The sequence below is a fragment of the Phoenix dactylifera genome, chromosome 3, assembly GCF_051530095.1.
Source record: "Phoenix dactylifera cultivar Ajwa chromosome 3, Ajwa_hap1_PhDact_Kaust_v1.1, whole genome shotgun sequence".
Taxonomy (NCBI): Eukaryota; Viridiplantae; Streptophyta; class Magnoliopsida; order Arecales; family Arecaceae; genus Phoenix; species Phoenix dactylifera.
The window spans coordinates 37,003,404-37,030,775 of record NC_143192.1 but is presented as its reverse complement, the minus strand read 5'-3'; the positions used below and the strand labels follow the sequence as shown (position 1 = coordinate 37,030,775).

The 27,372-nt window shown below is 41.3% G+C and overlaps 1 protein-coding gene across 1 annotated transcript; it reads right to left on the bottom strand.

The window, feature by feature from the left end:
• Positions 1-13,239: 13,239 nt before the first annotated feature.
• On the bottom strand, positions 13,240-15,202 carry LOC149768084 (uncharacterized). Its single transcript, XM_089929928.1, has 4 exons — positions 14,918-15,202; positions 14,458-14,634; positions 13,911-14,009; positions 13,240-13,362 (listed from the first exon to the last, which is right to left on the bottom strand). Exons 1-4 carry the CDS (start codon positions 14,984-14,986, stop codon positions 13,240-13,242), a joined length of 468 nt encoding a protein of 155 aa, XP_089786054.1. The 5' UTR covers positions 14,987-15,202.
• Positions 15,203-27,372: the final 12,170 nt, after the last annotated feature.

Here is a 27,372-nt window from a genome sequence, read left to right as displayed (position 1 = left end):
TTGTGCCGCTGCTGCTCAGCGGCTGCCACTCGACCCTTGGCTTTTTGCCGACATTGCGCAGCAGACGCCGCCCGGCCTTCAGCATTTTGACTTTGGAGCTTGGCACACTCCGTCCTCAATCGGAGTACCTTCAGTTCCTCGCGATCGGCGAGCATGTGGGACATCAACACGTCAACCAGGTGAAGAGACTGGCACAGAAAAGGAAGTGTCAATGAGAGTTAAACGCCCACAAAACAAAAGGGATGAAAGAATGAACATCACTTACCATTATGCTCGCCGAATAGACATGATCAACAAGGTCACCAAGATCGCCCTCCATCAGTGCACGGTCGCACGGAAGTATGATGCTGCGCACGAGTCCGCGGGTGGCCTCTTCGGATTCGAGAACCGAATCGCCCTCAGGTACGCACCGCAATGACTCCCCGCTGAACTGGGGAATCATCGGCTCAATTCCCTCCAAAGTTGGAGCCTTGGAGGGAATCACGGCCTCGGCACATGCCGAGAATGTGGGAGGAACCGAAGTCCCAGGCCCACACCTCGGCTTAGAGTCTAGCCCGGAAGGTTGAGTTGCGGCAGCAATCTCTGGGACTTGGTCGGTTGGCGCGACCAGCGCTTGGGCAGGAAGATCCCCCCAGTAGTCGACTGGGGTCCCTCGGCCTCTCCTACGGGCCCCCGGCTGGGCCCGGCCAAGGCGGGAGCAACAACTCCTCCCTGCCTGACCTCATGGCCAGAAGCGACTCTCGCCTTTTTCGGCCTCCCCTTAAGACGGACCCTTCGGGGGCGGCCCTCTTCCTGTTACAGATGGCCACCAGCGTCTTGGTGTCGAAAATCATCCCTGCAATATCTAAAGACAAAAAGTCTTGTCAGTATCCTCGATGTAAAAAGGAAAGTAGAAAAAGTCAAATTGCTCTTACCCTCGGGACAGGCCGGACTCAGGCCAAGATTCACCAAAGCCTCCTCGTTGAGCAGGTCGGTAAGCCAAGGAGTCTCTTTCAATCCAAGCAAACTATCTAGGATTTTCTTCTTGGATTGCGACAACTGCAGGAGCCTATTATTTACTGAGGCCAACGGAAAGCTCCAGGTCGGATTAAATCCCCACGACCGCTCGGAAGAAATGTAAAAAAAAGCTATCCTTCCATCCATGGATGGAAGTGGGCAGGCCTCCGAATAACTTGCGACCCCCTCGAAGGGAGAAGTACCACCACCCCTTATCTATAGGGTTGCCTTTTAATATAAACCAGCTCCTGAAGACGTTCACCAAGGAAGGGAGGTTGTGCGCCAGGCAGAAAGCAAGGAAGCCGATGTTTAATCTCCATGAGTTCGGGGCAAGCTGCGCGGGCACCGGGCCATACGTCGTTAGAAGCTCGCCCACGAACCTATGAAGAGGAAACCTCAGCCCTGCTTGGAGTGTATCTATATACACTCCGACCCAACCGTTTGAGGGATTGGTAACTCGGCTCCCAAGGTCTGGGAGTTCAAGAATGAACTCCGGAAGAATGAAAAACCGGGCTCGAACCGAGCCCAGATCCTCGTCGGTCATGAGCGAGCCGGTTCCATACGAGCTCGGGCCCACCTCAATTCCGACTTCTTCCCCCTCAGAGGAAGCCAGAATTTGCGATGGATCTGCATCGAACATCGATGCCCTCGTTGGCGAGTCCATTGCCTAGGTTCTGAAACTAAAAAGGAGGAGAAAATCGAAAAACTCTCCGAGCGACCGAAAGAAAGGATAACATGCTTACCCGAAAACTCGCCGAAAAAGATGGATGAGCAAAGAAGAGGAACAACCCCCGGAAGGGAAAAACGATGGATGATGCGAAGGCTAGTCGAGAACTCCCAAGAACGCTCAGAAGAGAATTCCAACACTCCGGCAACGATAGGTAGACCAAGGCAGGAGGAAGGTCAAGTAACGATCCTACGACCCCTTCTTTAGGCCTTATATAGGCCACTGCAGCGGCTCCGATCAAGCGACCTAAATTGATCATACGGTCCGGAATCCGCTATATAACGAGCCCTAAGGCGGCCTCAACAAATCACTTCGAATCGCTTCACTAAATGCGGATCATTATGAAGGACGCTCCGAAGCTCAAAATATTGATGATTGACCTCCCGCCTTCCACCGGATGAGACGCATCGGAGAAGGGAGCATTAATGGTCGACTCTTCATGCTCCGAAAGGAATGCTTCGGAGGATGGGGAATTAATGGTCGAAACCCTTCTCGTCCTAATTCAACCACTTTCCAGAAAGAGACACCTACGTAAAACCCCAGAAAATTCCCATGGCAAATTCTACTCCCAAAAACAAATCTAGTAGCTTGGACACCAGGAATCCGGCACCGAGCTCTCAACCAAGAAGTGCGTCGAAGCCTACCCAGTCCAGTACGCGCCCCTTCTTATGAAATTAAAGTACTGGACAATCAGGAGTCCGACTACTTCCATCGTTTGAGCGGCAAGACAGCTCGACCTCGGAAGTGGGGGGCAAATGATAGAGGGAAAAACGGATTGTCCAGCCCACAACTAAAAGGCCACCCAGTTTCGGCCCAGTAAATACCAACAACGAATGACTAAACCTTCACTTCGGCCCAGAGCCAGCTCGTCCTCAGAACTCCACCAACTCTGGACATTCGCCGACTCCCCCGACCGAGCTCGGGGTGCCTCCCAATAAACGCTGACCCGTCCCGACAAAGTTCGAGACGCCGACCCCAGCAATGCACAGCGTACGCTCCGACCCTTGGGCTCGGAGCGCTCCCTCGAGTACACCTCGGAACCTAGGAAACCGAGCCCTCCCAGCCTACACCAAGCCGGCCTCACTAAACGACGGACGTGACTACTTAACGAGCTCGGCCTCGCCAACAACCTCATCCATGTGCAGGCCCACGCCCACCTACGTGGCCGTACTCCACCACACCCACGTCATGCCTCCATAACCGGCCAGCAGCAGTCAGACGGCACCGTGACTACTCCAGCCATGCCCTGTTGTGACTGTCAACGTCCTACCGTCCTTAAGAATGGACTGTACCGCACGTCACCTGCCCATCTGGGCTGCACGCCATCCAGTTCAGAGCCATACCCCCTCATGATAGGGACTGACAGTACCTCCGACATCCGGGCCACTCCATGGAGACTTAGCTCGATCAGGTAATTCCTAGGTAGGGGTGGCAAAATATGACCCGACCCGCCAACCCGACCCGTGTTCGACCCACCATAAACAGGTTTGGGTTTGGCCTAAACAGGTTCGGATCGTAAACAGGTCGATCCGTTTAACCTGTTTATTAATTGGGTCGGATACGGGTTTTAGATGTCTGACCCGTTTAAACCGTTTAACCCGTTTAACTGTTGGGCAGGTTAAACAGGTCTAAACAGGTTAAACGGGTTAAACAGGTTAAACAGGTCTAAACAGGTTAAACGGGTCTAAACAGGTCTAAACAGGTCGGGTTGGGCAGGTTAAACAGGTTGGGTTGGACAGATTAAACAGGTCTAAAAAGGTCAAACGGATCAGGTTGGGCAAACATGTTAAACAGATCGGGTCGGGTTGGGTAAACAGGTTATCTGTTTATTAAACTGGTTAAACGGGTCGGGTCGGGTTACCTGTTTAATAAACAGGTCAGGTTCATGTTTGCAATTCCTGACCCGTTTAATAAACAGGTCGGGTTCAGATTTATAGTTTTCTGACCCGACCTGTATTTAACCCGACCTGTTTATGCCTGACCCGACCCGATTGCCACCCCTATTCCTAGGGGACTCTTTCTTGGTTGATCCAAAATTTGCCTGCTCTAACTTGATCGTCGGAGGGCCCTCATCGGAAAAACCGGTGAGGCTTTGTGCAGGTCCGCGGCCGTCATGCAGGAGGTGGTTCCCGTCTTCCCCTCTCCACACCGACGGCTCCCTCGGCTCAACCAGCGTGATCACCCTCGGGCCAGATTTGAACCACAACAGGGGTTAAGGTTTAGGGTTTAGGGTTTAGGGTTTAGAAATTTTAGGTTTAGGGTTTAGGAGTTTAGGGTTTTGGGGTTTTAGGGTTTAGGGTTTAGAGTTAGGGGTTTAGGGGTTTGGAGTTTTTGGATTTCTGTTTAAGGTTTAGGGTTTAGGGTTTTGGGATTTAGGATTTAGGATTTATGGTTTAGGGTTTAGGATTTATGATTTAGGGATTTAGAGTTTTAGGATTTAGGGTTTTGGGTTTTAGAATTTAGTGTTTTAGTGTTTACGGTTTAGACTTTAGGGTTTAAGGACCACCAAAGTTGCAGCAGCCTAGAATTGAAAACTAAACCACCCACACAAGCCGATCCTAAAAATTTGCACCCAACAAACAGTTGAAGAAGAGAGGAAAGCCTCCTAACGTACCAGCAGACATTAAACAGTGACAAAGATCGCATTCGCGTGCATGCATGCCAGTCATTGATGTTTTCTAATCAGACTGATAATTATTGCATAGTGCCCTCAGTAAATATAATGACTTCAAAATATGTTAATGTCATAGAAATTGCCAACCATCTTTTTTCACTCAAAAACATGAAATAATTAGCTTCTATCATTTCTACTATTTCACATTGTTTTCTTCTTCAGCTTTTATCATAGTTGGATTTTTTTCATTGTGGTATGCTGAGACGCCATCAGCAATCCTAATTTGAAAAGGATTTGATAGACGATTTGCACCCCAACGGTCAAATCCAGCTCTCCCTCAAAAGAATGGCTGCTTCCGAAAGCATGAAAGCAGAATCGCCTCAAATGGTCCCATTTGGTTTAACATCTTGTGCATTATGTTCATTGGAAGCACCTTCTTCGCAATGGAAGATATCCATATCTCATTGCCTCGATCCGCTGAAACCCATGAGTGGAAACTAACTTCACCAAACCGTTCCTCCTTATGCTTCTATCCAAATCCTCCACCTATTTAGCTCTTTCTGATCTCTCTGCTTCTTTCCATATTACTTAGTCCTAGTATTAGACCTATCGCCTCTCTGAGTTGTTTCACATCTGAGGAACCTGAAAACCAAACAGGTTGGTTTCACGGATAGGGCTGTCAACGAGCCGAGCCAAGCCCGAGCCTGGGAGAGCTCGGCTCGGCTCGTTTCACAGAAGCTCAGGCTCGGGCTTGGGCTCGGGCTCGGTAACGAGCTCTATTTTGGACTCGAGCTCGGGCTTGCTTGGCAAAGCAAAGGCTCAGGCTTGAGCTCGTAAAGTTCGTTTCAATTACGAGCTCTAAAACGAGCCCGAGCTCGGGCTCGTAATCGGGCTCGAGCTCAGGCTCGGGCTCGATAACAAGCTATTTTTCTCTATGTGATTAGATTTTTATGAATTATGCTGCTGAAATAAGATTTTTCAGTGGAAGACTAGAGTTCGTTTGGGCTCGTGAGCTGCTCGGGCTCGAGCTCGGGCTCGGAATCGAGTGTAAACGAGCCTCATATTGGGCTCGGGCTCGGGCTCGTTTGACTACCGTGCCGAGCCCGAGCCGACCTTTTACCGAGCCGAGCCCGAGAAGCTCGGCTCATTAACAGCCCTAATCCCGAAAGCCTTTTTTGTTCGTTTTTTTTTTTTTCTCTAGGAAAGTGACTGAAGGTTGGCTTCAGTGGATAGGACCGCGAGATGACGAAGGCTTTGTCATTTGTTCGGTTGGAAAGGGAGAAAAAATAGGCCACTTGATGCTGCATTGGTTGTCCTCGAGATGGATTCGTCACCATCATCCATTCAGCACAATTATCAATTGGGCTGTCCAATTGTCACTGAGAAATCGAATGGAGAGATGTGGGAGTAATTTTTTGTGGATGAAGTTATACCATGGATTTATTTTTTTTTATTTTACTTTATTTTATATTTTTAAGATCAAATATAGGCTAATTTTCATGACCCAATCAAGCTAGCTTACGAAACTAGGGCTCTATTAATCAAGGACCAAAGTAAGAGATAGGACAATTTGTCCGGTCGAATCTCTTGTTCCTTTTTCCATGATACTATACAAGCAAGCACTCGATAGCATATTTATGCCGTAAATATCTATATAATATTTTATATATAATATATGTAAATTTAATAATCAATGTCAAAATGGGATTTTGCTATAATATTTTATGAACCTATGGAGCTACCATGCAATGTATAAAATGGTATTTAAAAAACTCAATTAGGTTGGTACTTTAGAGAAGAGTGGTTAGTCCGTATCTCACCAAACTACTACAAGCCTGATAATAATTTTTCAGATCATATCTAAAAACTCACGATTTTAGATGGATAGGCCTAGGAGTGTATGAGTATCACGACAAGGAGTGACACGTAGATTATTAAGAAGAAGGGGAAAGTGTAGAGGTCTCGATAGGCAAGAAGGATTCTTATCCAAAAACTCAGATTGTTGGATGGACTCAAAAGTATATAAGCACCACAAAAATTCTTAACCTATCTGATATGAGACTACTGTTTCTCAACAATAATAATCAACAATTGCACAAAGGCTTCTCAACCAGGACTATACTGCACACTCTCTTGAATTAAGCTGAACCATGCCCATTTGTGCCAAACTGCTTAAATCGAGCCTGCACCAATTTTGCATGATGTGAAACTGCTCAAATCAGGCCTGCACTATGCCTTAACAGTGCCAAATCATTCTACTTGAGGCCAAATGGCACAAAACTTCTTTGAACCAGGCCAAACCATGCCCCTCCCAATTTCGTTGTGCCTCATGGCCTTGAAGCTCATCCCTAGCTTGAACCCATGAGAAACCATAGGGTTTTGAGTAGCAAAATACTTCCCCCATGGTTGGTACGTATATCAATTTTCAAATAGCTGCCCTGGTCCATTTGTGTGGCATGTATGCACCATGACTGCATTTTTCTCTTGGGTAATGCAAATCAGACTATTATCTAGTGGAAGTATCCCTCATAATAATCTCTGGCTTCATCAGAATGCATTCAGAACTTGCAGTAAATCTTATGGCGGCTCAAGTTCAGGACAAACAAGCTATGCATTGGTCCAGTCTACTTCATTCAAATGTGGCTTAGCTATCTTAGTTAATCATGTTGTGATATGACCAAAGAACATTGTAGCACTAAAATGAACCATAGATATGGTCGAGTCATGTGATACTACCTACCGCCCGAGACTATGTAGTTGGATTACTCCTTCGTAGCCAAATTTTCTTCTGTATCTAGACCTCTTTTCTACTAAGAGGACATAAATCATATCTCTTTTTAGAGTCCCAATACAACAAGAAGAGAAAAAAATAATTAACTTCCAAAATGTAGTCTCATAATACATTTCTTTGTGTAAAGCACTATACTGTATTATCACTATGCAAATGCCGAATACAGTGCGACATTTAATTAATCATGAGGCCTTTACAATAGGTTCACTGCATGAAACAAAGGGAAAAAATACAAACATACGTGTCTACGTGCAGTTGGATTGGTCCTTTGTAGCCAAATCATCCTCTGTAGCTTGACTTTTTGCAACTAAAATGACATAATTATACCTCCATTAGAGTCTTGATACAACTAGAAGCGAGAAGAAAATAATGTCCAAAATCTCCCATGATACAGTTCATAAAATACTATGCTCACTACTATTATGGTCATGCAAGATACTAGTCATTTATAATTGACTAAGAGCCATGTACAATACGCTTGCTGCATCAAAATAATGAAACAAAGAACAAAAAAATGCATGTATATGTATCTATGTGCGTAGGTGGATCTAGTCTGCTAGGACCACCTAGATTCACACAGTTACAGTCATCTTTATTTTGGTCGACTAAAGGTATCATTTTACTGGTCCCTCTTGGCCTGGTTTTTGTGGTGATATTATGACAGTATCCACTCAAATAATACTTAGCCAGCTTGCCTCCCCATCGGCAGAAAGAAGCGAGTGGATCCGGAGCTAGTGTTGGAGCGTATTATCCAAAGCTAACGTATCATGGCCTGCCACATGCACTTTGGTGACTTTCTTTTTTTTTTTTTTTTTCTTTTTTTTTTTTTGCGCTAAGGCAGGCAAGACATACTACACAGGTACGAACACATCCAATAAAATCAGCAAACAAAATATCATGAAGGGCCCTAGGTAGCTCCTCCTTCCGGGTTCATATTGTGCCACCAGAATGGCAGGCTACATAAGCAGCCACCTAGTCTGCAGCCCTGTTGGCCTCCTTAAATACATGCTTAGCCTGTAAATCCACCCCAAATGTCTCTAGTCAAGAGGTGGTCCCTCCTGTGCCGCTCGAGCCACCCTGAATCTATCCGATCACTGTGGACGAGTCATCCTCCACTATGATCGAGCTAGCCTGCAGAGTATGCCGTGCATAGCGAAGGCCCGCCCAGGCAGCTTGCAACTCAGCACCGAGAACCGAGGTATCAGATAGCTGACATCCACCAGCTGCTACCATCTTCGAACCCGAATCCTTGATAATAAAACCAACGCCTTTTCTCCTTCCTCTATCTAGTACCGATTCATCGAAATTGATCTTGAGAAAATTCAGAAGTAAGGGCTCACAGGTGAAGAGGAGTCTCAGATATCCCGAATTATCAAAAATCTACCTGTAAAGATAATATAATTGAGCTCTGCAGTCTGTACCCAGGCAGGCTCCACTGCGACACTACACTACGTGGCCCTTTTTTTTTGGGTAAAAGCGGCTACTCATCTCATATAGATCGAACGTGAGTACAACCATCCAAATCACAGGAAAGTAAAAAGTACAAAAGTGGAGGAACGTTTGATACAGACGTCCCAAGAAAATCTCCGAAATACCTGGCGACGAAGGAGGCGACACAGTCTGCTGCCCAATTCGCCTTCCTGAACACATGTACCACATAAAAGTCAGCCAACATCTGAGTCGTCCTACGAGACTCCCGGATGAGGGGATGACCATCCCCATACCGATCCACCCTCCGAATCCAATCGATCACCACAGATGAATCATCCTCGAGGTACATTCGCTCGACACTAAGTACCTACCTCATATAGGATATACTCTTCCAAACTGCTTGCAACTTTGTTCGCAACCACGTGGCTCTTCCCTCCCCACTTGAGGAATGGATTTGGCCGGTTGCCAAAACCCCGGCCTGCACGGTGGCCACGTCGATGAGGTGATAAGGATACACGGCCAGAGACACGTGTCAGATAATCAATGTCCATCCGGACGACTGCCCCTGCGCACCATGGACGGCGCTGTAGCTATTAAACTGCGAACGTGGGTGGTGTCCACATTGGATCAAGTACAGCTGTGCGGCTGATGCTGGGCTCCTTAAGTTTTTTAAAAATAACAACATTCTAAAATAATGGAGCCACTTTGAAAATTTTTATTTTTCATAATAACTAAAAAAAATTGTTTTTTAGTTGTTTTTTAGTTGTTATAACTTATAACGGTTCTCATTAGCCATATCTAGTGGTAAACAATAGACCAAAAGAAAAAATTATGATATCTTTCCTATGCAAAGATATTGTTTGTCGAGCCAATAATTGAGAAGCATTTTTATTACTAACATACATGAACAGGCACATTTTTGTTTTATGTTGTAGAATTATATTAGATATTGTAGTACAATAAGAGAGAAATCATCTTATTAAAAGCATATGATGGGTAGATTGCGTAATCTATAAATTAATTTTTTGAATTGATCTGCTGATCTCTGATCAATAAGCTCCAAAATAGATGTAGCCCTCTTCTGAATACCTCTAGTAAAGTTGTTGGCTGCCTATAGTGACATGTAATGACTCATAGTAGTATGCCATTGATACATTCAAATCAAAATAATATTTTAATAAATTAATAATATTAGATATTGTAGTACAATAAGAGAGAAATCATCTTCTTAAAAGCATATGATATGTGATTGCGTAATCTATAAATTAATTTTTTGAATTAATCTGCTGATCTCTGATCAATAAGCTCCAAAATAGATGTAGCCCTCTTCCGAATACCTCTAGTAAAGTTGTTGGCTGCCTATAGTGACATGTAATGACTCATAGTATTATGCCATTGATACATTCGAATCAAAAAATATTTTAATAAATTAGTAATATTAGATATTGTAGTACAATAAGAGAGAAATCATCTTCTTAAAAGCATATGATGTGTAGATTGCGTAATCTATAAAATTAATTTTTTGAATTAATATAGTGATCTCTGATCAACAAACTCCAAAATAGATGTAACCCTCTTCCGAATATCTCTAGTAAAGTTGTTGGCTGCCTATAGTGACATGTAATGACTCAGTTGTATGCCATTGATACATTCGAGTCAAAATAATATATTAATAAATTAATAATATTAGATATTGTAGTACAATAAGAGAGAAATCATCTTCTTAAAAGCATATGATGTGTAGATTGCGTAATCTATAAAATTAATTTTTTGAATTAATATGCTGATCTCTGATCAATAAACTCCAAAATAGATGGAACCCTCTTCCGAATACCTTTAGTAAAGTTGTTGCTGCCTATAGTGACATGTAATGACTCATAGTAGTATGCCATTGATATATTCAAATCAAAATAATATTTTAATAAACTAATAATATGATAGATACATGTGGAAAAATTAATATGAAAAAAATTGAACATGAAAATGACGCACTGTCGTTACTTGTTATGGATGTGGATGAGAGTGGGGAAGGTTCACATACCCTGGATTTGTCTTTCACTTTAAGAGAATATCAACCTCATGTGCATCCCCATTTCATTTAAGATCATGGTTTTATCTATACTTTGAGCCCACCAACATTCCAGTGGACTACAATATTGTAGGAGGAGGGAAGAAGAATCCCCCAAGCTAGCAAAACATAACGACATTGCCAACCTTCAAAGGATTTAGTAGGCATTTCCATGGAAATAACCTGGGCCTACCAACCATTATTTGGATCGATTTTGATTGATAAATTTGTTGCCACGAACACGATAGAAGGAAGTACTTAATTAATGGACATTAATTGGACGAACCTCGCATCCATTTTAGATGAAAAATTGACCACAGATTCTCCACGGTCAAAGTTACTTTAAACCATGGTATACAATAAACTAACAAGGATTGACATGGAATGCCATAACATAGTTTCAATATGATTGGGTATATAAAATGTCATTCAGTCAACTATACTATTAGCTTTTCTGTAGATGCAGAAAACTTTAATAAAAAATAATGTACGCATCAATCGCTAGCAATTCCGTAGACGGGAATAAAATCTAATTTTATCAGGCGGTGAATCTAAAAGCTATCTAATAATTGTTACGGAGTCTCCCTCCAAACCTGGATAACATGGTTTCAATCCTAAGGATCAAACTAAATTTTTAATAAAATCACATTTTTCTAAAATCATATTTGACTACATACAACACATATGAGCGATCCTCCATGCCCAATATTTGCTTAACAATTTAGAAGCATCATGTGCCATGCTTTGCCACAAATTTTTATGTTTTAACGCAGCCTCACCTAATGCCAGCACAAGCCATGACCACAGGTTTGTCGAACCCACAATTACATGTTCTTTTTTTTTCTTTTTTTTTTTTGTTTGCTTAAGCGGACAGTTTATATCACTCGGATACAAACACACCCAATAAAATTAGAAAACAAAATATTTCGGAGTGCCCTAGGCAATTCTCCCTCAGTCGCCCATAGCGTACCTTTTGCGTGATTGGCCGCGTAAGCAGCAACCTAGTCCGTAACTTCATTTGCCTCTCTATATATATGTTTGGCCTGAAAGGCCACCCTATTACTGCTTATCTCCTAAATGTCTCGGGTCAGGGAGGGGGTGGTCTGACCCCATCCCGGTTGTGAAATACGGGCTGAAGTCAGCAGCCCCAGCCGACTTCATCCACGTCCTCTTTTGGGAAGAGCGGGAATAGAGGATTGCGATCCTCTCCAACTCCTTCGAGTGCCACCGAGGCGAAGGCGTCGCGGGCATCCCGTGGCACCCCCCTCCAGCCAATCCACGGCTGCGGATTTCACTCGGCCGCCGCGATTCACGCGGCGGAGAGCTATTACAAGGGGGTGATAAAAACCCCCTTCCTCTTCCTCCTAAAACCACCTTCAAGCCCTCCTCCCTCTCCTCCATCTTCTCCTCTTCCTTCCTTCCTTCCTCCTCCTTTGCCTGGTGACCGGCGTGCTCTCCCGGCCGAGCGCCGTCCGAATCCCCTTCGCGGCCTTCTCCTATTCTATGACCCATCCCCTTAGTTCCAAGCGCCACCGCTGTTGCTAGCTGCCGGATCGAGCCCTCCCCGATCGTAACTGCCGGTAAGCCCTCTTCCCTTATTTCTCTTTGATCTAGTCGAATCAAGCATGCTTTCCTCCCTTTGTTTTGGCCCCATGAACCGAGACTGTTCTCGGTTGATTCTCGACCCCGGCCACCGCAACGGCCGCCGGCCGCAATGTAATTTATGTTTGATCCCTATAAGAAAGATTTATTACGTAAAGGTCCTCAAATATATTATTTAGTCCCTTCACTCAAGTTCTATTATAGAACAGTACCCCGTAATTAAGTATTAATCCCTGCAATAAATTTTATTGCACTACCAAAAAACACGCGTATAGTGACGGAAATTCCCGTCACTATACCATGTTTCCGGTCACTAATACGGAATTTGTGACCGGAGCTTCCGTCACTGAATTGGTTACAAAAACACGCGTCACTAAATTCTCAATGACGGCGCCGATTCCTGTCACGAAACTCCGTGACAGAATCACCGTCACTAAACCATTACAAATCCAAAAATTAAATATTTAAAAAATTATGTATTTTCCGTCACTAACCAGTCATTGAGTTAGTGACGAAGGTAACTTGGTCACTGATTTTGTCACAGAATTCGGTCACAAATTTGGTCACAAATCTGTCACAACCTTCAGTGACAAATTTAGTCATCACAGACATGGTCACAAATTTTGTCACTAAATTTGTTATTAATTCCGTCACTGATCTAGTGACAAGGTTACCGTCACTAATTTGTCACAACTCATTGAGCAGAATCAATTTTTAGTAACCAAAATTCTATCACTAAATTTATGGCTGCTCGTCACAATACTTGGTAAACAATTCAGTAACCAAATTTAGTCACTGATCGCATTCCAATAACCTGGTACATTTGGTACATTGATTGGCTCATAATAATAATAATAATAATAATAATAATAGTAAAGGCATTCAACATTACGCAAAAAATTTTTAACATGTCATTCAAAATAGGCATCAACATGTCCTAAATCCATCAAAATCAAAGTACAAAAAGTATGTCATAACAGAGATTTTATTCCTCCTAGGAATGCAAAGACCTATCCTAGGATTGCTCTCTTGAGGGCATCCTTGCTCAGGACAAAACCCTTGGCCAGCATGCTGCTCACCACATCCTCTGCCTTCCTCACTATAGACTCAGTTGACGAGAGCTTCCCTTCCTTCTGCAGCACCAGAAAAAAAAGAAGATGGGAAGACAAAAACAGTGAAACCTTTTGAATTAATATAAGTAGGTTGAAATTACATAACTGGAACTGGAAAAAACAAAACAAAACAAAAGAACCAACAATTACAAGCCTGATAATCTCACTAAATGGTTCCCAATCCCTAAGACAGTAATATATAAAAGGTCGTTATCTCTGACATGTTCCTTCTTGTTGAAACATAACATGCAAGCAAGACCTATAATCCCAAAAATGAAAGACACAGGAAAAATTTTGGTCCACCAGTTCAGAACTTTTGTTTCTGAAAATTATCACCACAACCTACTGGTACAATTATAAAGTAACACTCGAACGATGAAACGCTAATGAACGTGGCCCACACGGCTTTGTTTTTTCATTCATTCTTTTTTCAAGGAGAAAACCACCACGTATACAAAATTAAAAGCAAAAAGTCACAATATGGCTTTCATGTCATGCAGAAATCTGAGAGTCAGATGATGAAGAAATCTATTAAATATTCACAATTTTCTCTTATATTTCCCTCCCACCTGAAATCCAGGCCTCATAACAAGAACAGATCTTCCATATTTGTCAAAGTAGTCAGCCCGGTAAATCTTTCCAGTAGCAGCTTCATGGGCAACATCTTCCTAGTAGTCAACAAGAAATTACATCAGGAAACAGAAAGCTACAAACAAACTTATAATCATGTAGGCTTTACCAAAATATCAAGAATGAGTGGACTCTAAAAATTCTATGCAGTTGATAAATAGCAACTTATCTGCACTTTCTTTCAAAATAAGGGCTTTGAAGATATAAAAATTTGATGCAGATTCTTCCTTCGTACAGTTGAATGATGGCACACTAATAAACTAAATGAAGGAGGTAGATCACTTAATCTTTGCGTTCTGTCAATTTTTGTTTCGCTCTTGCCAAATGTGGGCAAATGGTCATTGTGTCTTTTTGATTTAATGTTTTAATAAATCTAGCCTCTTCTTAGATTTGTGAGGAGTTAAAATTCAGAAATAATTTGATTGGTCAGTGACCAACTTGTGTTAAACTACAGTTCTTCAAGAACATAAAGAACTCCACCCATACCCAGCGAATGGCTTCTGGCTTGTATTTCAATCTCCATTTCACAGTCTCTTTCAGCATTTTACTTGCCTTTTCTGCATTCCAGTTTCTTGACCGGAGGTACCTTGATATTGAAGCATCTGAACAAAAGTCTGGCAGTGCTTCCGACAATGGACCAATCATCCTTCGAACTTCATTTATCTGCTTGGAAAAGGCATCAACATTACCTATATATGATAAGCATGATACAACAGGAACCCCTTAACAATGTTGTGAGACATAATATTCCATAAAGATCTTAACATGCTTTCTCAGAAAAATGAAGGAGCTTAAGATGCTCTTCAAGTGAAAACTATAAGATGCTTTTCAAGTGAACACTATAAGATGCTTCAAGTGATAACCAAAATTCGGAATGAAGATGTCATGCATAAAACTTAAGAGGCATAAATAGAAGCATTTAGTTGGTTAAAATGAGTATGTTTACCTTTGCTTGCTGTTCTTCAGGAGACAAGGCTTTCTCAACAGCACTTGATCTTGATTTTCTCAAAGGCATTGTTATATAATTTAGCAAACTTCTGGAAGATCTAAAAATTAAATTAAAATGAGTACATCTGTATACCAGTAAGAAGATCAATAACAAAGATTGAATTTGCCTGTGAGGGAAATTTATAGCTAAATGAATCAGCAGAATCAATATATTTTATTTCATAGAAGAGAGTCTAGCTCCTATGTAAATAACTTTAAATACCCAAATGTAGCCTATCTGGAAGAAAAAGAAATTAAGTTTCATTGATGTACATGATGCTGTTAGATATATGTTTTACATGATTCAGGGCTTATCTATCTTGTGCTGAGATTATTTTTCCAACAAAGCAATGAAATGTTTAGAATCAATTATAAAGAGAGAAAATCATACAGCCATCAATTCTTACACAGATACAGTAAATTGACTAAAGAGAAGCATATTCAAATGACATGTTAGACAAATTAAGAAAAACACGAACATTTAATTAGACTTACATCTTGTAAGGATCGGCACCAGTGAAACCAGTAGGTTTTGGTATCGGAATCAACACCTGTGCACAAAATCAAAAGAAAAACAAACAAATAAAGAACGAATCATGAGGGCAGAAAACCCTAGAAGTATGAACTATAGCGCTAAACAAATATCTCTACTGTATATCCACAAATTGCAGCCTCCTGGAAGCGGCGGAGACCTTTTTCTTCAACCAAAAAATTACCCCATTACATCAAAAAGCACAGAATCATCCAAATCTTTGCTGTATATCCACAAATCACATCACAAGAAAAAAAAATCCCAATAAATTAAGCTTATGTTCCACCATTTTATATGAACCAGACACCGAAATCACCCAGAAAAAAATATAAAAATAGTAACAAAGGGACAAGCACGGGTACCTCAAGCAATATCACAAGCATTTCATCAAAAATCCGAGGCGAATAGATCTTATCAGAAAGACCGCCCCGATCTTGAGCATTTCATGAGAGATACAGAACGAAATCCCGCGATGCTGGCCTCGGACGTGAGCTCTCAAAGCAAGAATCTGTATTCGAGGAGACTCGAAGAAGATCAGGTAGCTCTCGTCGGCGTAGGGAGGAGGAGAAGGGGTTAGGAAATCCGGACGGTCATCCCTGCCGTGGACAGCCTTCCGGTTAGGGATTTGTTGGATTTGGGTTGGGGGGAGGAGAAGGGGTTAGGGATCGCCCGGAGGGGGGGGGGGGTGTGGGTGTGGTGTGGGGGGGTTGAGGGGCGGCTGCAGGGGCTAGGGTTTAGGGGGATTAGAATTTTGGTGTTGGCGTCGGGCGGGCGGGCGGGCGGGCGGGTCGGGGGGGGATTAGAAATTAAGCGCGGCACTTAGATTTCCTCCTTTTATCTTTTATCTTTTTTTATTTATAATTGCTCAAAAATATTATTTTTAATATTTTTGGAATTAGAAATTAAATTTAGTGACGAAAATTTCTGTCACTAATCCGTCACTATCAAAAATAATCTTTTAAAAATTTATAAACATTTGGGTTGCAATTTTTGTGACGGGTGAATTTGTCACTGTCTCGTTGCAATTTCGGTTACCAGTTTTGTGACAGCTATTCCGTCACTACAGTGGTCACTAAGTTTTGGCGCCCATCCTACCCGCGTATTTTGTGACCGGTCGGTCACTAATCTGTCACTAAGTTTACGCCACGGTGACCAAATATCTGTTTGTCACTAATCCGTCACAAATAGTGACTGATAATGGGCCGTCACTAATTTTCCGTCACTATACGCGTGTTTTCTGGTAGTGTTGCATGAATAATCCATCTAGAGGACAACTTTGGGGGCCCTATTGGGCCGGATCTATGTGGGCCCATTGGGCCGTGTTCGATGTGGGCCCTATCGGGCCATGCCCATCATGGGCCAACTTTGGGCCCTGTTGGGCCATGTCCAATAATATTGATTTTAGTTTTGCTTAGCTCTGAAATTAACAAATAAATTAATTAAACAGGTGTATCTGACATGTTGGCCTGAAGTGGGATTTAAAGCAAAAAGAGATAAGCAACTTAATGCTTCAATATGCATTTTTCTAAATTATTTGATAAAATAATTATTAGTGGATTAAATTTTGAAATATATTTTGTATTTGGTAAAATGAGTCTGGCATGTTAAATTTCATTTGAAAATTACGTTATATGCTCTGAAATCCGTAAACTATGACTAGGTAATTTATGAAATCTGTTTCTATATATATGTATTCTCAGCATGGCTATGATCTGTTCTATTCTGTTCTGGCCCCGCTAATGGGATTATACGTTGGACCTGTCGACTTGTAATCTATGAGGAACCAGTTTCGACACCGCGCCACCGGTGATTAGAATAGTGGTTTCTGGACACCGGCTGTCATCGGTGGATAAATATAGTGAATTTGACACTTGTGTGCAACACCGACTGCCATCGGTGGATAAATATAATGGATTTGGCACTTTTGTGAACACCGGCTGCCATCGGTGGATAAAAATAGTGGATTTGACACCTTGTGCAATCCATACCACTGGGTTACGTGGCCATAGCCTATTATGTTTAGATTATGATATCAGAGTTTTTGTAAAAATGATAATAAGTTTTGGAAGAGAAAAATGATTTTATTTGTGATTTATTTTTAGTTATTATTTTGTATTTTGATCTAATATGCTTTGACCCCACTCCGGGGTATTTTGTTGCTTACTGGGCTAGTGTAGCTTATTATTTTGTTTTCTCTATTTTTCAGATCCAAAGACTTGATCGTATGAGATTGGGGGAGTGCGTTAGATTTTTCAATGATTCCTTCAGTTATTGGCATTCTAGTTAGATTAGCTTGGACATTTGAATTATTTTGGCATATGCTACTTTGAAATTTTGTAAGATTGCTTCTGAATACTTTAATTATTTATGTCAATTTTAAGTATCTGTATTTGTTTTGATATAATCTGTTGCCTGTACGCCTGTGCGGTCCGCCGTGCGAGCATGCGGCGTCTGCCGCGCCTCGGGCTCGGGGCGTGGCACCAGTCGGGGGGAGGGGGGGCGTGGCCCTGGGTCCATGTTCTTCTCCTTTTGTCGGCAATCATCGTAATATTACCATGGCCCTCGTCAGTGCCCTGGTTATATGGAGTGCTGTTTTAGCAAACGTACCTTGTACTAAGATTACCAGGGCGTATAAAGCTTTGAGATGTTTTTCTCAGGAGGGGAAAAGAATAGTACGATGTGCTGCTGAACTTTAAATGCACTGATGAACAATGTGAGGACCACTCCGAGACTCTATTTTATGAATGAACGAGTCGTGTTTGCAATTCTGAGAGCAGGTTACATGTGGGTGCAGTGCTGCTCTACTTACGTTGCATGTCAGCTTAGCATCTATCGTAAATACAGCACCTAAATTTTGGTTGGATTGTTACTGAGGCTCTTTATATAATTCAGGAGATGTATCTGGGTAACAAGATTTGCAGTCTGTGAATCATGTCGAGGGCGTAGATGTATCTTAAGTTAAAAATTTGTCATGTGCTAATAGAGGTTTTTGATAGTTGTAATTAATATCTCCCGTTCATCAAGATTTTAAGGACGGGATTACAGGTATTTATGAATGGACTGCCCCTGTATGGATTGTTATTTATGAATTTTTATAATTTTTATAAAAAAATAATTTACTAAATTAATTGGGAGGTTTTATATTTAATTAGATAGCAATTGATACGCCTGAGAACTAACTATAGCTGATATGGCAGACCCACCAATAAAAACTCATCACGTTGTTGTCCATAGATGCATGCGTAGAGTCATTCAAATTTCAAACTCTCATTCACTTGATGATGGGTCGGACCATGATCGCATGCAGTTTTCTTAAGTACGCGATATATGAGAAATCCATACAGTTGAGATATGCGGGCATGATGCCGAGCAGGATACGCAGGTTGTTACTAAAACAGAAACTAGTCATGCTTGATTTGCTCAGCAACAAGTGTCGATCCTCGCTTCTAAAAACTATACCTCAAGGGATCCTCAAGTAAGTTCTCTCAACTCCATTACCACGCTATCTTTCCACAATCTCGAAACCTCCATTGTTTTCTAAATTCAACGCTTGACTTAGGCATCGGATGGTCTCTTTTTGGACACACTCTGGCAAGCAGACTTCTGTATTTTCACTATTTCAAGTTGAGTCTGGGAGATTTACGCATACGCACCGATGGTGCTCCCAGAGATCAGATGGATGATTGGAGATGGGCGATCGATTGATGTATTAGAGGATGTTTGGGTGACTGAGCAGCCATTAGGGAAGATGCCGACTATGGTCTGCCGTACCGGCCGGTACAGGCTGGTACGTACCAGTCCGGCCTAGGACCGGTACCGGATCAACATGGAATCCGGTACCAGTAGCTTATCATTGGAGAATCGGTATAGGACCGGTACGGACCGGTATGGGACCGGTCCGGGCTACCACCGGTACACCGATTGGTACTGGTATGACGGACCTTGATGCCGATGATGGTGGATTTGGTGAGGCTGTCGGGGTGCAAGGTCAACAAGCTGATTAGTGTTGGCAGATGGAACGAGGTGCTAATCAGGGATGTGTTTGGAGAGCAGCTTGCCGAGAGGGTTCTGGAGCTTCCGATCCCTCGTGGGGAGGTAGTGGATAGGTTGGTTTGGACTCCAACAGGGAGGACGAGGGTGCGTGCTAGGGATCTACAGGCATTGATGGGGAGGGAGACCACCCGACGGATGGAGGGTGGGTGGATCTGGAGGTTGTGTGTTCATCCCCGAGTGGCCTTATTCTTATGGAAAGTGGCCTGAGGATGTCTCCCGACTCGGAACGTATTGGCTAAGCGGAGTGTCAGGACTACTCCCATGTGTGAGGATTGCCCTGATGAGGAGGAGACCATCACTCATACTCTTCTTTACTGCCCTCGGGCTATATAGGTATGGAGGACTGCAGCACCATCCTTGCCGCAAGATTGGGGTTCAGCGGAGGATTTGTTACATTTTCTGAGGGTATCCATGAGGAGACCAAAGTTGGTGGAGTGGGGCGTTACCTGTGCCTACCTGGCTTACCACATATGGTTAGACAGGAATGCTGGCATCTTTGAGGATAGGAGGGCACACCCACGAGCTGCGGTGGACAGAGCCGTCCGACATGCAGCCGAGTTCATCTACTTTATCAGGGAGTCTTCACTTAGAGGGACTAGGGACACCTAGAGTTCCCACATCGCTATCACAGCGCCCAGAGTCACTTTTGTCACTTGGAAACCCCCAACCCCAGGTCACCATAAGGCGAACTTTGATGGTAGTGTGCTAGCTGGAGGAGACAGAGGAGGGACAGGATTTGTGATCCGGGATCACAATTCCAGACTGATTGCTGCAGAAGGGCGATATATCAGCGGCACGACAGTCATAGGAGCAGGGCTTAGGGCGGCATGAGAGGACATCACCTATGCGAGGAGCGTTATAGGGGCTAATGAGATCATCCTGGAAGGAGATTCCGCAATGGTCATCGATTGGATTCAGCATGCTGAGCAATATGTAGACAACCATCCTCTTCTTAGCGATATACGATGGATAGTGAGAGACTGTGACTTGTTTCAGATTGCTCATGTGTATCGAAAGGCGAATAAGATGACTGATTGGGTTGTTTCCTTTGCTGCCCATCATTTCGAAGAGGTATCATGGATATGGTTTGAGATTGTACCCCCATTTTTATGCTATGTATTGTATATTGACTTTGTTGGTTATATTCACGCTAGATTAACATGACCGTTTTACCAAAAAAAAAAAAAAGGCCTCCATCCGAGCCTAACTACTGACATCAAGTTTTTCCACCTTAGCTTGGAGACCAGCAGCAAGCCAGGGTCAACCTTGCCGCTCTGAATAAGCAACCTACCAATCTCTCACCGCCACCGATTTAGTCCGGTGCAGAGCTCAAGCCGGATTTCAATGGCAACAGATAACATAATTCTAGACTTTAACTGTTATTACAGCCCCGAAAGGTTTTGCTTCAAACTACCTTCCAAAGAAACGTTGACAACAAAATCCATACTTATCTACAACATTGAATGCATTATCAATCATTATATCATTGAAATGACTGACGTATACATTGAGATTCTTCCTTCTTTACTAAAATGAAACATTGTTGTTTTTTTAAAATTTTTAATAAGATTTTCAATCGAAAATGCCAATCAGTTATCGGCAGCTATGCATGAAATATAATGAAAAGTTTCAGTGAAATAATGGCCATATTTGATAATATTAATGTTGTCAAATATGATGTTATCTCTACAATTTATATCAAATATCTAATAATATTATTGTTGTCAATATTTAAAGAATTAAAAGTATTACTAAGTGAAAGATAAATCAAGCTAATAATATATTTATATAACCATTTATTTTTTAAAAAAAATTATAAATGCTATATAAAATTAAATAGAATTATAAATAGAATCAGATATTTGAATACAAATTGAAAAATAATCTATCCATATCCATTGTTTCAGCAACAAGGATAAGGATATGGATAAAAATATTAGCTGGATGCTCAAATTTTTATTTATATCTAGATAGATAAGGATAAAAAATAGATCCGAAAGAATGTTATCTGGCCCGCTTTCAGGTAAACAACAAAAAAATAACTTGGGTGGTCGTGACGGCAAGTGAGCGAAGCATGATGAAGCCTCCAATCCACAGCCGGGACTAAAAAGTCGTGGAGTTAAGACTATAACAAATACGAAATCGGATAGATTGAGACATGCTTACCCCACTTTGATAGGCTAATGGCATTTGCTCTTCTCATCCAAATTATTAATCAGCTAACCTCCAAAAAGGCAATTGACATTACTGAAAACAAAATTTTTCTTTCCACTTGATACTCCGACGGAAGTCTTGCTCCACCAAATCTAGCGAAGTTGCGTGCCACTAAACCCATACCTGAAGGCACCGGCAATTACGTTTTTTAGCTGTTTTCTAATCAAAATCATGGAAAAACATTGTAACACAGCTCATAGATTAAGGAAAAAGTGATGACAATGCGCATTAATATTCCTATCTTGAGGGTGCTTCAAAACAACACGTATGTGGTGGATTATTTGTTTAATCGAATCAAAACAATTCTATCATTATTGTTGTTGTTGTTGTTATTGTTGTTGTTGTTAGTGTTGGTGGCAGCTGTGGAGGTGCGGCCACATGCTTGTTATTAAATGAATTAAGGAGTTTGCCTCCTAGCTACTTGTAAACGTAATCACGAAAATGAAATGGTACCTGGATGCAAGTCCAAAATGTGCATCATCTCTTTCCTTGTCTCATTAGCAGGTAGCAAAGTTCCGAGACTTGGCCATTGATTGATTAGAACACGACAAAAAAAAAAAAAAAAATCTTCTTGCCTTCTTATACTAGGAGATTAAATAGCCTAGTACAAAGCAAACACGTATCACTTCTAATCTGTATATTTTAATAAAATTTGGCAACTGAAAACTTATGACAACAAATTAGGAGCTACCACATGTCCCTCAAGGAGTCTAACATGATATTGAACCATCTAGCCACTGTTTAGTATGTGCTTAACCTTGTAAGCTAAGGCACAGCTTTGCTTGAATTAGGCTTTCATTTCATTATATACTTGTGTTGCGATTCTTTTATCCACTAGATCTCTATCTTGGTCGTTTAAATTTAATATGTCTGAGACTTGACCCGCTATACATTTCATTGTGGCTCGAAATGAGTGTCAATAGTGTACCTAGCAATTTTAGGTTATATATATATATATATATATATATGGGCTAAAACTAGATCGGATGTCAGTATATTCATATTCACATTCTTTTTTGTTTGATGAAACAGATAGAATATAGATATTAGTCAGATGCAAAAAAAATTATATTCATATTTATTTAAATAAATATGGATATAAATCGAAAAGTGAAAGTATAGATATAAATATGAATATTAGTCAGATGATGAAACTTGATGGCCACAAAATTAAAGGTATTACTAAATAGAAGGTAAATCAAATTAATAATATATTAATATGGTTATTTATTTTTTTAAAAAATTCATGAGTGCTATATAAAATTAAATAGCTTTACAGAAGAATTAGATATTCGGATATAGATCGGATAGTGGTCTATCGTATTCATATTTATTTTCTTAACATATATGAATATTAGTTATATACTCAATTTTTTATCCATACCCAAATAGATTTGGATACAAAAACAAAGCTAGACAGATATAACCAAATGCTACTATTAACGATAAAATAATTGTCATGTTTTAAGACAGAAAGAGAACTTGGCATGTTTCTTAAGAGGATATAAGGGAAATTATAATATTGTTTACATCCAAAATATTTATATAAAAAAAAAGATCGACTAACTACAATAAATGATTGATAATATTACATCAACTAATATTTAGCTTAAAAGGGCAGATATTGGCGCAATATTTAGGTTGCTCTACTGAGACCTAGATGTCATTGGTTTGAAATATAGAAATAACTTCTCCATATATAGAGATAAGAGCCTCGTTCGCTGGAACTACTCTATTCACCGGTGCATGATATATAGAGTAACCATGATTTGTGGTTTCTTATTTGTATAAGAAGGGATGTTAGAGACCACACATCATCTCCCAAGAGCTAGTTTCTGTCTGAATTATATCGACCAAAAGAGAATTCCACCAAACCTTATCCTAAGTTCCTGATGAGATATTGATGACAAATATTTCTTCCTCACGTTCCAAGCATGGTAAGAGGCTAGGTGCTCCTAATCTGTGGCTCCCATGCAGATTTAGATGCTGTTTTTTTTCGTTTTTTTGGTGGGTATAACTTCCAATGCTGTTCTCAGCGTCACTGATTTTGAGCCAGAAGAACGGTGGAATTCCCTGTCAGGCCTCGTCGTTTTCTCATATTCCAAGAGCCAGAACACCCCCATTTAGTTGTAAGCGCGGACTCCAGAGCATCAGCCCGTGTGTTCGAGGCCTAGAGAGTGTTAGCCTAGATGCACAATTATAAGTGATAAATCAATAATTGAATATTTCTAATATTCATAAATAGTAAATAAAAAAATAAATAAGTAAATTATTTACTTGAAAATAAAATAATAAAATAAATAAATAAAAGAAGATGCTATGTGGATCAAAGCACGCTGACGCGCTATTGTAAAAAAGTTTATGCCCTTAATGCACGGATCCGCTGGCACAATTTCTAGAGATACGACGATTCAGTATAGAACAACGTCTTCCCCATCAGTGCGCCTCCAGGGAAGAAAGAAGAGGACATTCACGCTTGCAGATAGCTCAAAAGCAACTTAGAAAAATAATTGAAATTATGTGGAGAAGAGAATAAGAACAAGAGGGAGAAGAGGAATTTTTCATTGTATTTGAAATGTTCCCTAGAGCTCTTTATATAGGCTCAGGCGCGTCAAAAGAAGCACACTCTCCTTCCACGGATTGATGACGTATTTTCTTGTGCTCTTTTGATCCTGCAGCTTGTTGCATCTTGGCCTTCCATACTTTGTTCCTTCTTTGGAGGGTCTTTCCATGTTAGCTCTTGCACGTGGATGCATAATACTTGTCTTGGCTTGCTTCCTTTGAGAATATTTTTATGTTTGCTCTCTTTCTTGTGCGCGGATGCTTGTCATTTGGCTGTTGACTAAGTTAAATATTTGGTTTGCTGCGGCTTGCTATGTTTGGAATGCGGTTTTCAAATTTTAAAATATTTAATTGAATTCAACAGAGAGAGCAAGGGGAAAGAGAATGAACTGCTCTCTCATCTCCCATAAAGTCTGGGTCTGGCCTTTGGACCCGCCTCCTTAAAGCTCTCGAGGAGTACTACGCTCTGCTTAAAGGTTTTATCACAGCCCAGAGCTGTGCAGACACTCAGGTTTGCGTCAGAGAAATTATAACCCGGTATATATACCATCATGGTTGCTGACGGTATATATCTATATATGTTATTACTGCTCGAAATCTGAACCGGATTGACCAGCCGATGAATAATACTGCTCTTACTCGGTTCGAATGGAAAAACATCACACCATACAGAACTTGATCTGCAACTGAAAAAACTATCTGGGAATCCTTCGATATTTAAGTTGGGTAGAATTTCGAAAAGAAATAAGAGAGATGAGAAAGAAATGGTAGAATTGAAGTATGGCATAAGCATTTTCTCATATCCAGAGAGTCTCTATGCCTGATATTTATAGAAGAAAGGATGTCGATCTGCATGATTAAGATCTCAAGATTTATGGATGAGCAACTAAGCTCTTTTCTTATCCACCAATCTGGCTGGTTATGGTTTTTCTTGTGCGTCAAGATTGCGTCATACCTTAACGGTCTTATGTTGTTATTATACTGGTCGTTCGAAGATTTGATTGATTGTTGATTTTGCAGGATATGTATCATCGTTTGATCGACAAGTTGAGCTGGCAAGAGAGCTGGAGATACGTAGATATCCGTAGAGAACTATTTTTTATTGTTAGAATGATCCGAGAGATAGTTATGACCAAAATGAAATCAATGCATGGACTCATATTTGTGAATTTCTTTTCCTTAGTGGTTCTACCGGCTGTTTACCTACAATACATTTTGGATTTAATTCTCGGATGGTGCATCCTCAATAAATTTGGCAGCTCCTTTGCCTCTCAAATACAAATAATCTTCAATTGATTCTCCTATGTTAGCATTAAAATAGTACATATATATTGTTCAATCTTCATGTCACAATATCGATCTATCAGAAGCTTGGTTTGGATGAACTTTTGTTTCTCTCTACGGTGAGTTTGGGCTGCTGCAAGCTTACCAGACCATGTAAATGTTTGGGCCGAGCTCAACTTGTCATCAAAGCTGCGGCCGGTCGGCAATTCCCGGCGGTCAGCAGCCAGCAGGCTCACAAATTTGCCAAAGTGTTTTCTTTTTCTCTTTCTAATCTGAGGACAATCCGTTGCTCACAAATGCCATATTTAATGCCAACACTCAAAAAAGTGTTGGAAAACGTAGACTGTAATACTAACGATCAAGCCTGCTTCTAATTATTTGGGCGAAAAGGCTGAAGCCTACTTCCAACATGCATGCATGACTGCATTTAAGTGTCTATCTCAACCATCCCACATCCATGCACTCCTACTACACACAAGCATCCATCAGCTTAGGCAATGTTAAGGTTGAAGTATCAGTAAATCTAAAAAGGAACCAATAAATAAGATGATTTTTCTTAGAGTTTGTTAGTTTTGTAGTTACAATTGTATTTTTCGTTGCAGAGAGCCAATAATTAGGCTGATGTTACTAAGAACATATATACTTGGCACTTGTTCCAGTGCAGCCGGCTTTTTAGAAGAAATTATATTCTGCACCATGCACACCACGTGGCAGTGCACCTCGCCAATCATCGAGGCACAATCCTATAGGTCCCATTTATCTTGCGCTAGTCTCGATATTTGGCCTATAAACATGCATCTCGGTAATTATTGCGATGCACGGCCGCGCTGGTGCATCCAATGTAGGTAAGATTTGGTTTTAGAGGCCCCGGGTCTGGCCCAGAATTTCTAATTTGGGTAAATAAGGAAAGTCATAAAAATTAATCATGTCATCCACTTTTTTTATAGAAAAGGCAGTCTCACGATCGGGCATGAGTGTCCGGAAGTTTTCATTGTATACTCCCGCGGGTCGGAAGGCGGCGGGGGAAGGAGGGGGACGACCAGTTCATCAATCCGAAGATCGCAAGTCAGTGCAATCGGGGCTTATAGTCCGGCGATTCGTCTTGGGGAGGATCTTCTCACTCACTTTACGGGTGAACCCGGGACGAACTTTTCCCAAAAAGGCTGATAGGTTCCCCTATCATTAGTGACAATAGCCTCTCTTAAAGACAAATTTTTTTTTCCAAAGAAATACAGAGGAAAAGCCACCTTATACGTTAGCAGGCTTCAAGGTGGCTGCTCATAGAGGTCTGCAGAAAGGTCGCTAATGTAAAGAACATTACAAGGTAATCATTAAATTTATGGATCCCTGTCTTCTTGCATTTAGAGAAAACATATATACATGCATATATAACAATAAAAGGAGCTCGTAATGGCATAAATGTAGTTAATAAGCTTAAGTTTGATGCTCATGAGCTGAGTCTGAAAAGGCTAACAAGTTAGGACAGAGTCACTTGAGAGCCGTAATAAAATCATTTAGAAATTAAAAATCAGTTCTAAGGAGGCGGAGAAAGAATGTTAAGAAAGACACATGTAGCCCATTGTTGAGTTAGAAATTTAAGATTGGGCCAGAGTTTCTGCCTATTGGGCTTCTTGTTATGTTTTGGGCTTCTCGTAGGCGTGGACTTCATGGTTTGGGGACCATGTCTAAAAAAAAGCTAGCCGAAAAAAATATTTTTTGAGTTTTTTATTTTTATATAAATATTTAAAATTTTTCCAGCGAATAACTGA

What these genes read in the sequence shown, in the direction of transcription:
- LOC149768084 (XM_089929928.1), bottom strand. Translation starts at nt 14,986, where the DNA reads ATGCCTTTGAGAAAATCAAGATCAAGTGCTGTTGAGAAAGCCTTGTCT. An exon ending in CTGAAGAACAGCAAGCAAAG is followed by an intron (nt 14,635 to 14,917) that starts GTAAACATACTC and finishes TTTTCCAAGCAG; the next exon opens with ATAAATGAAGTTCGAAGGAT. An exon ending in TTATGAGGCCTGGATTTCAG is followed by an intron (nt 13,363 to 13,910) that starts GTGGGAGGGAAA and finishes CTGGTGCTGCAG; the next exon opens with AAGGAAGGGAAGCTCTCGTC.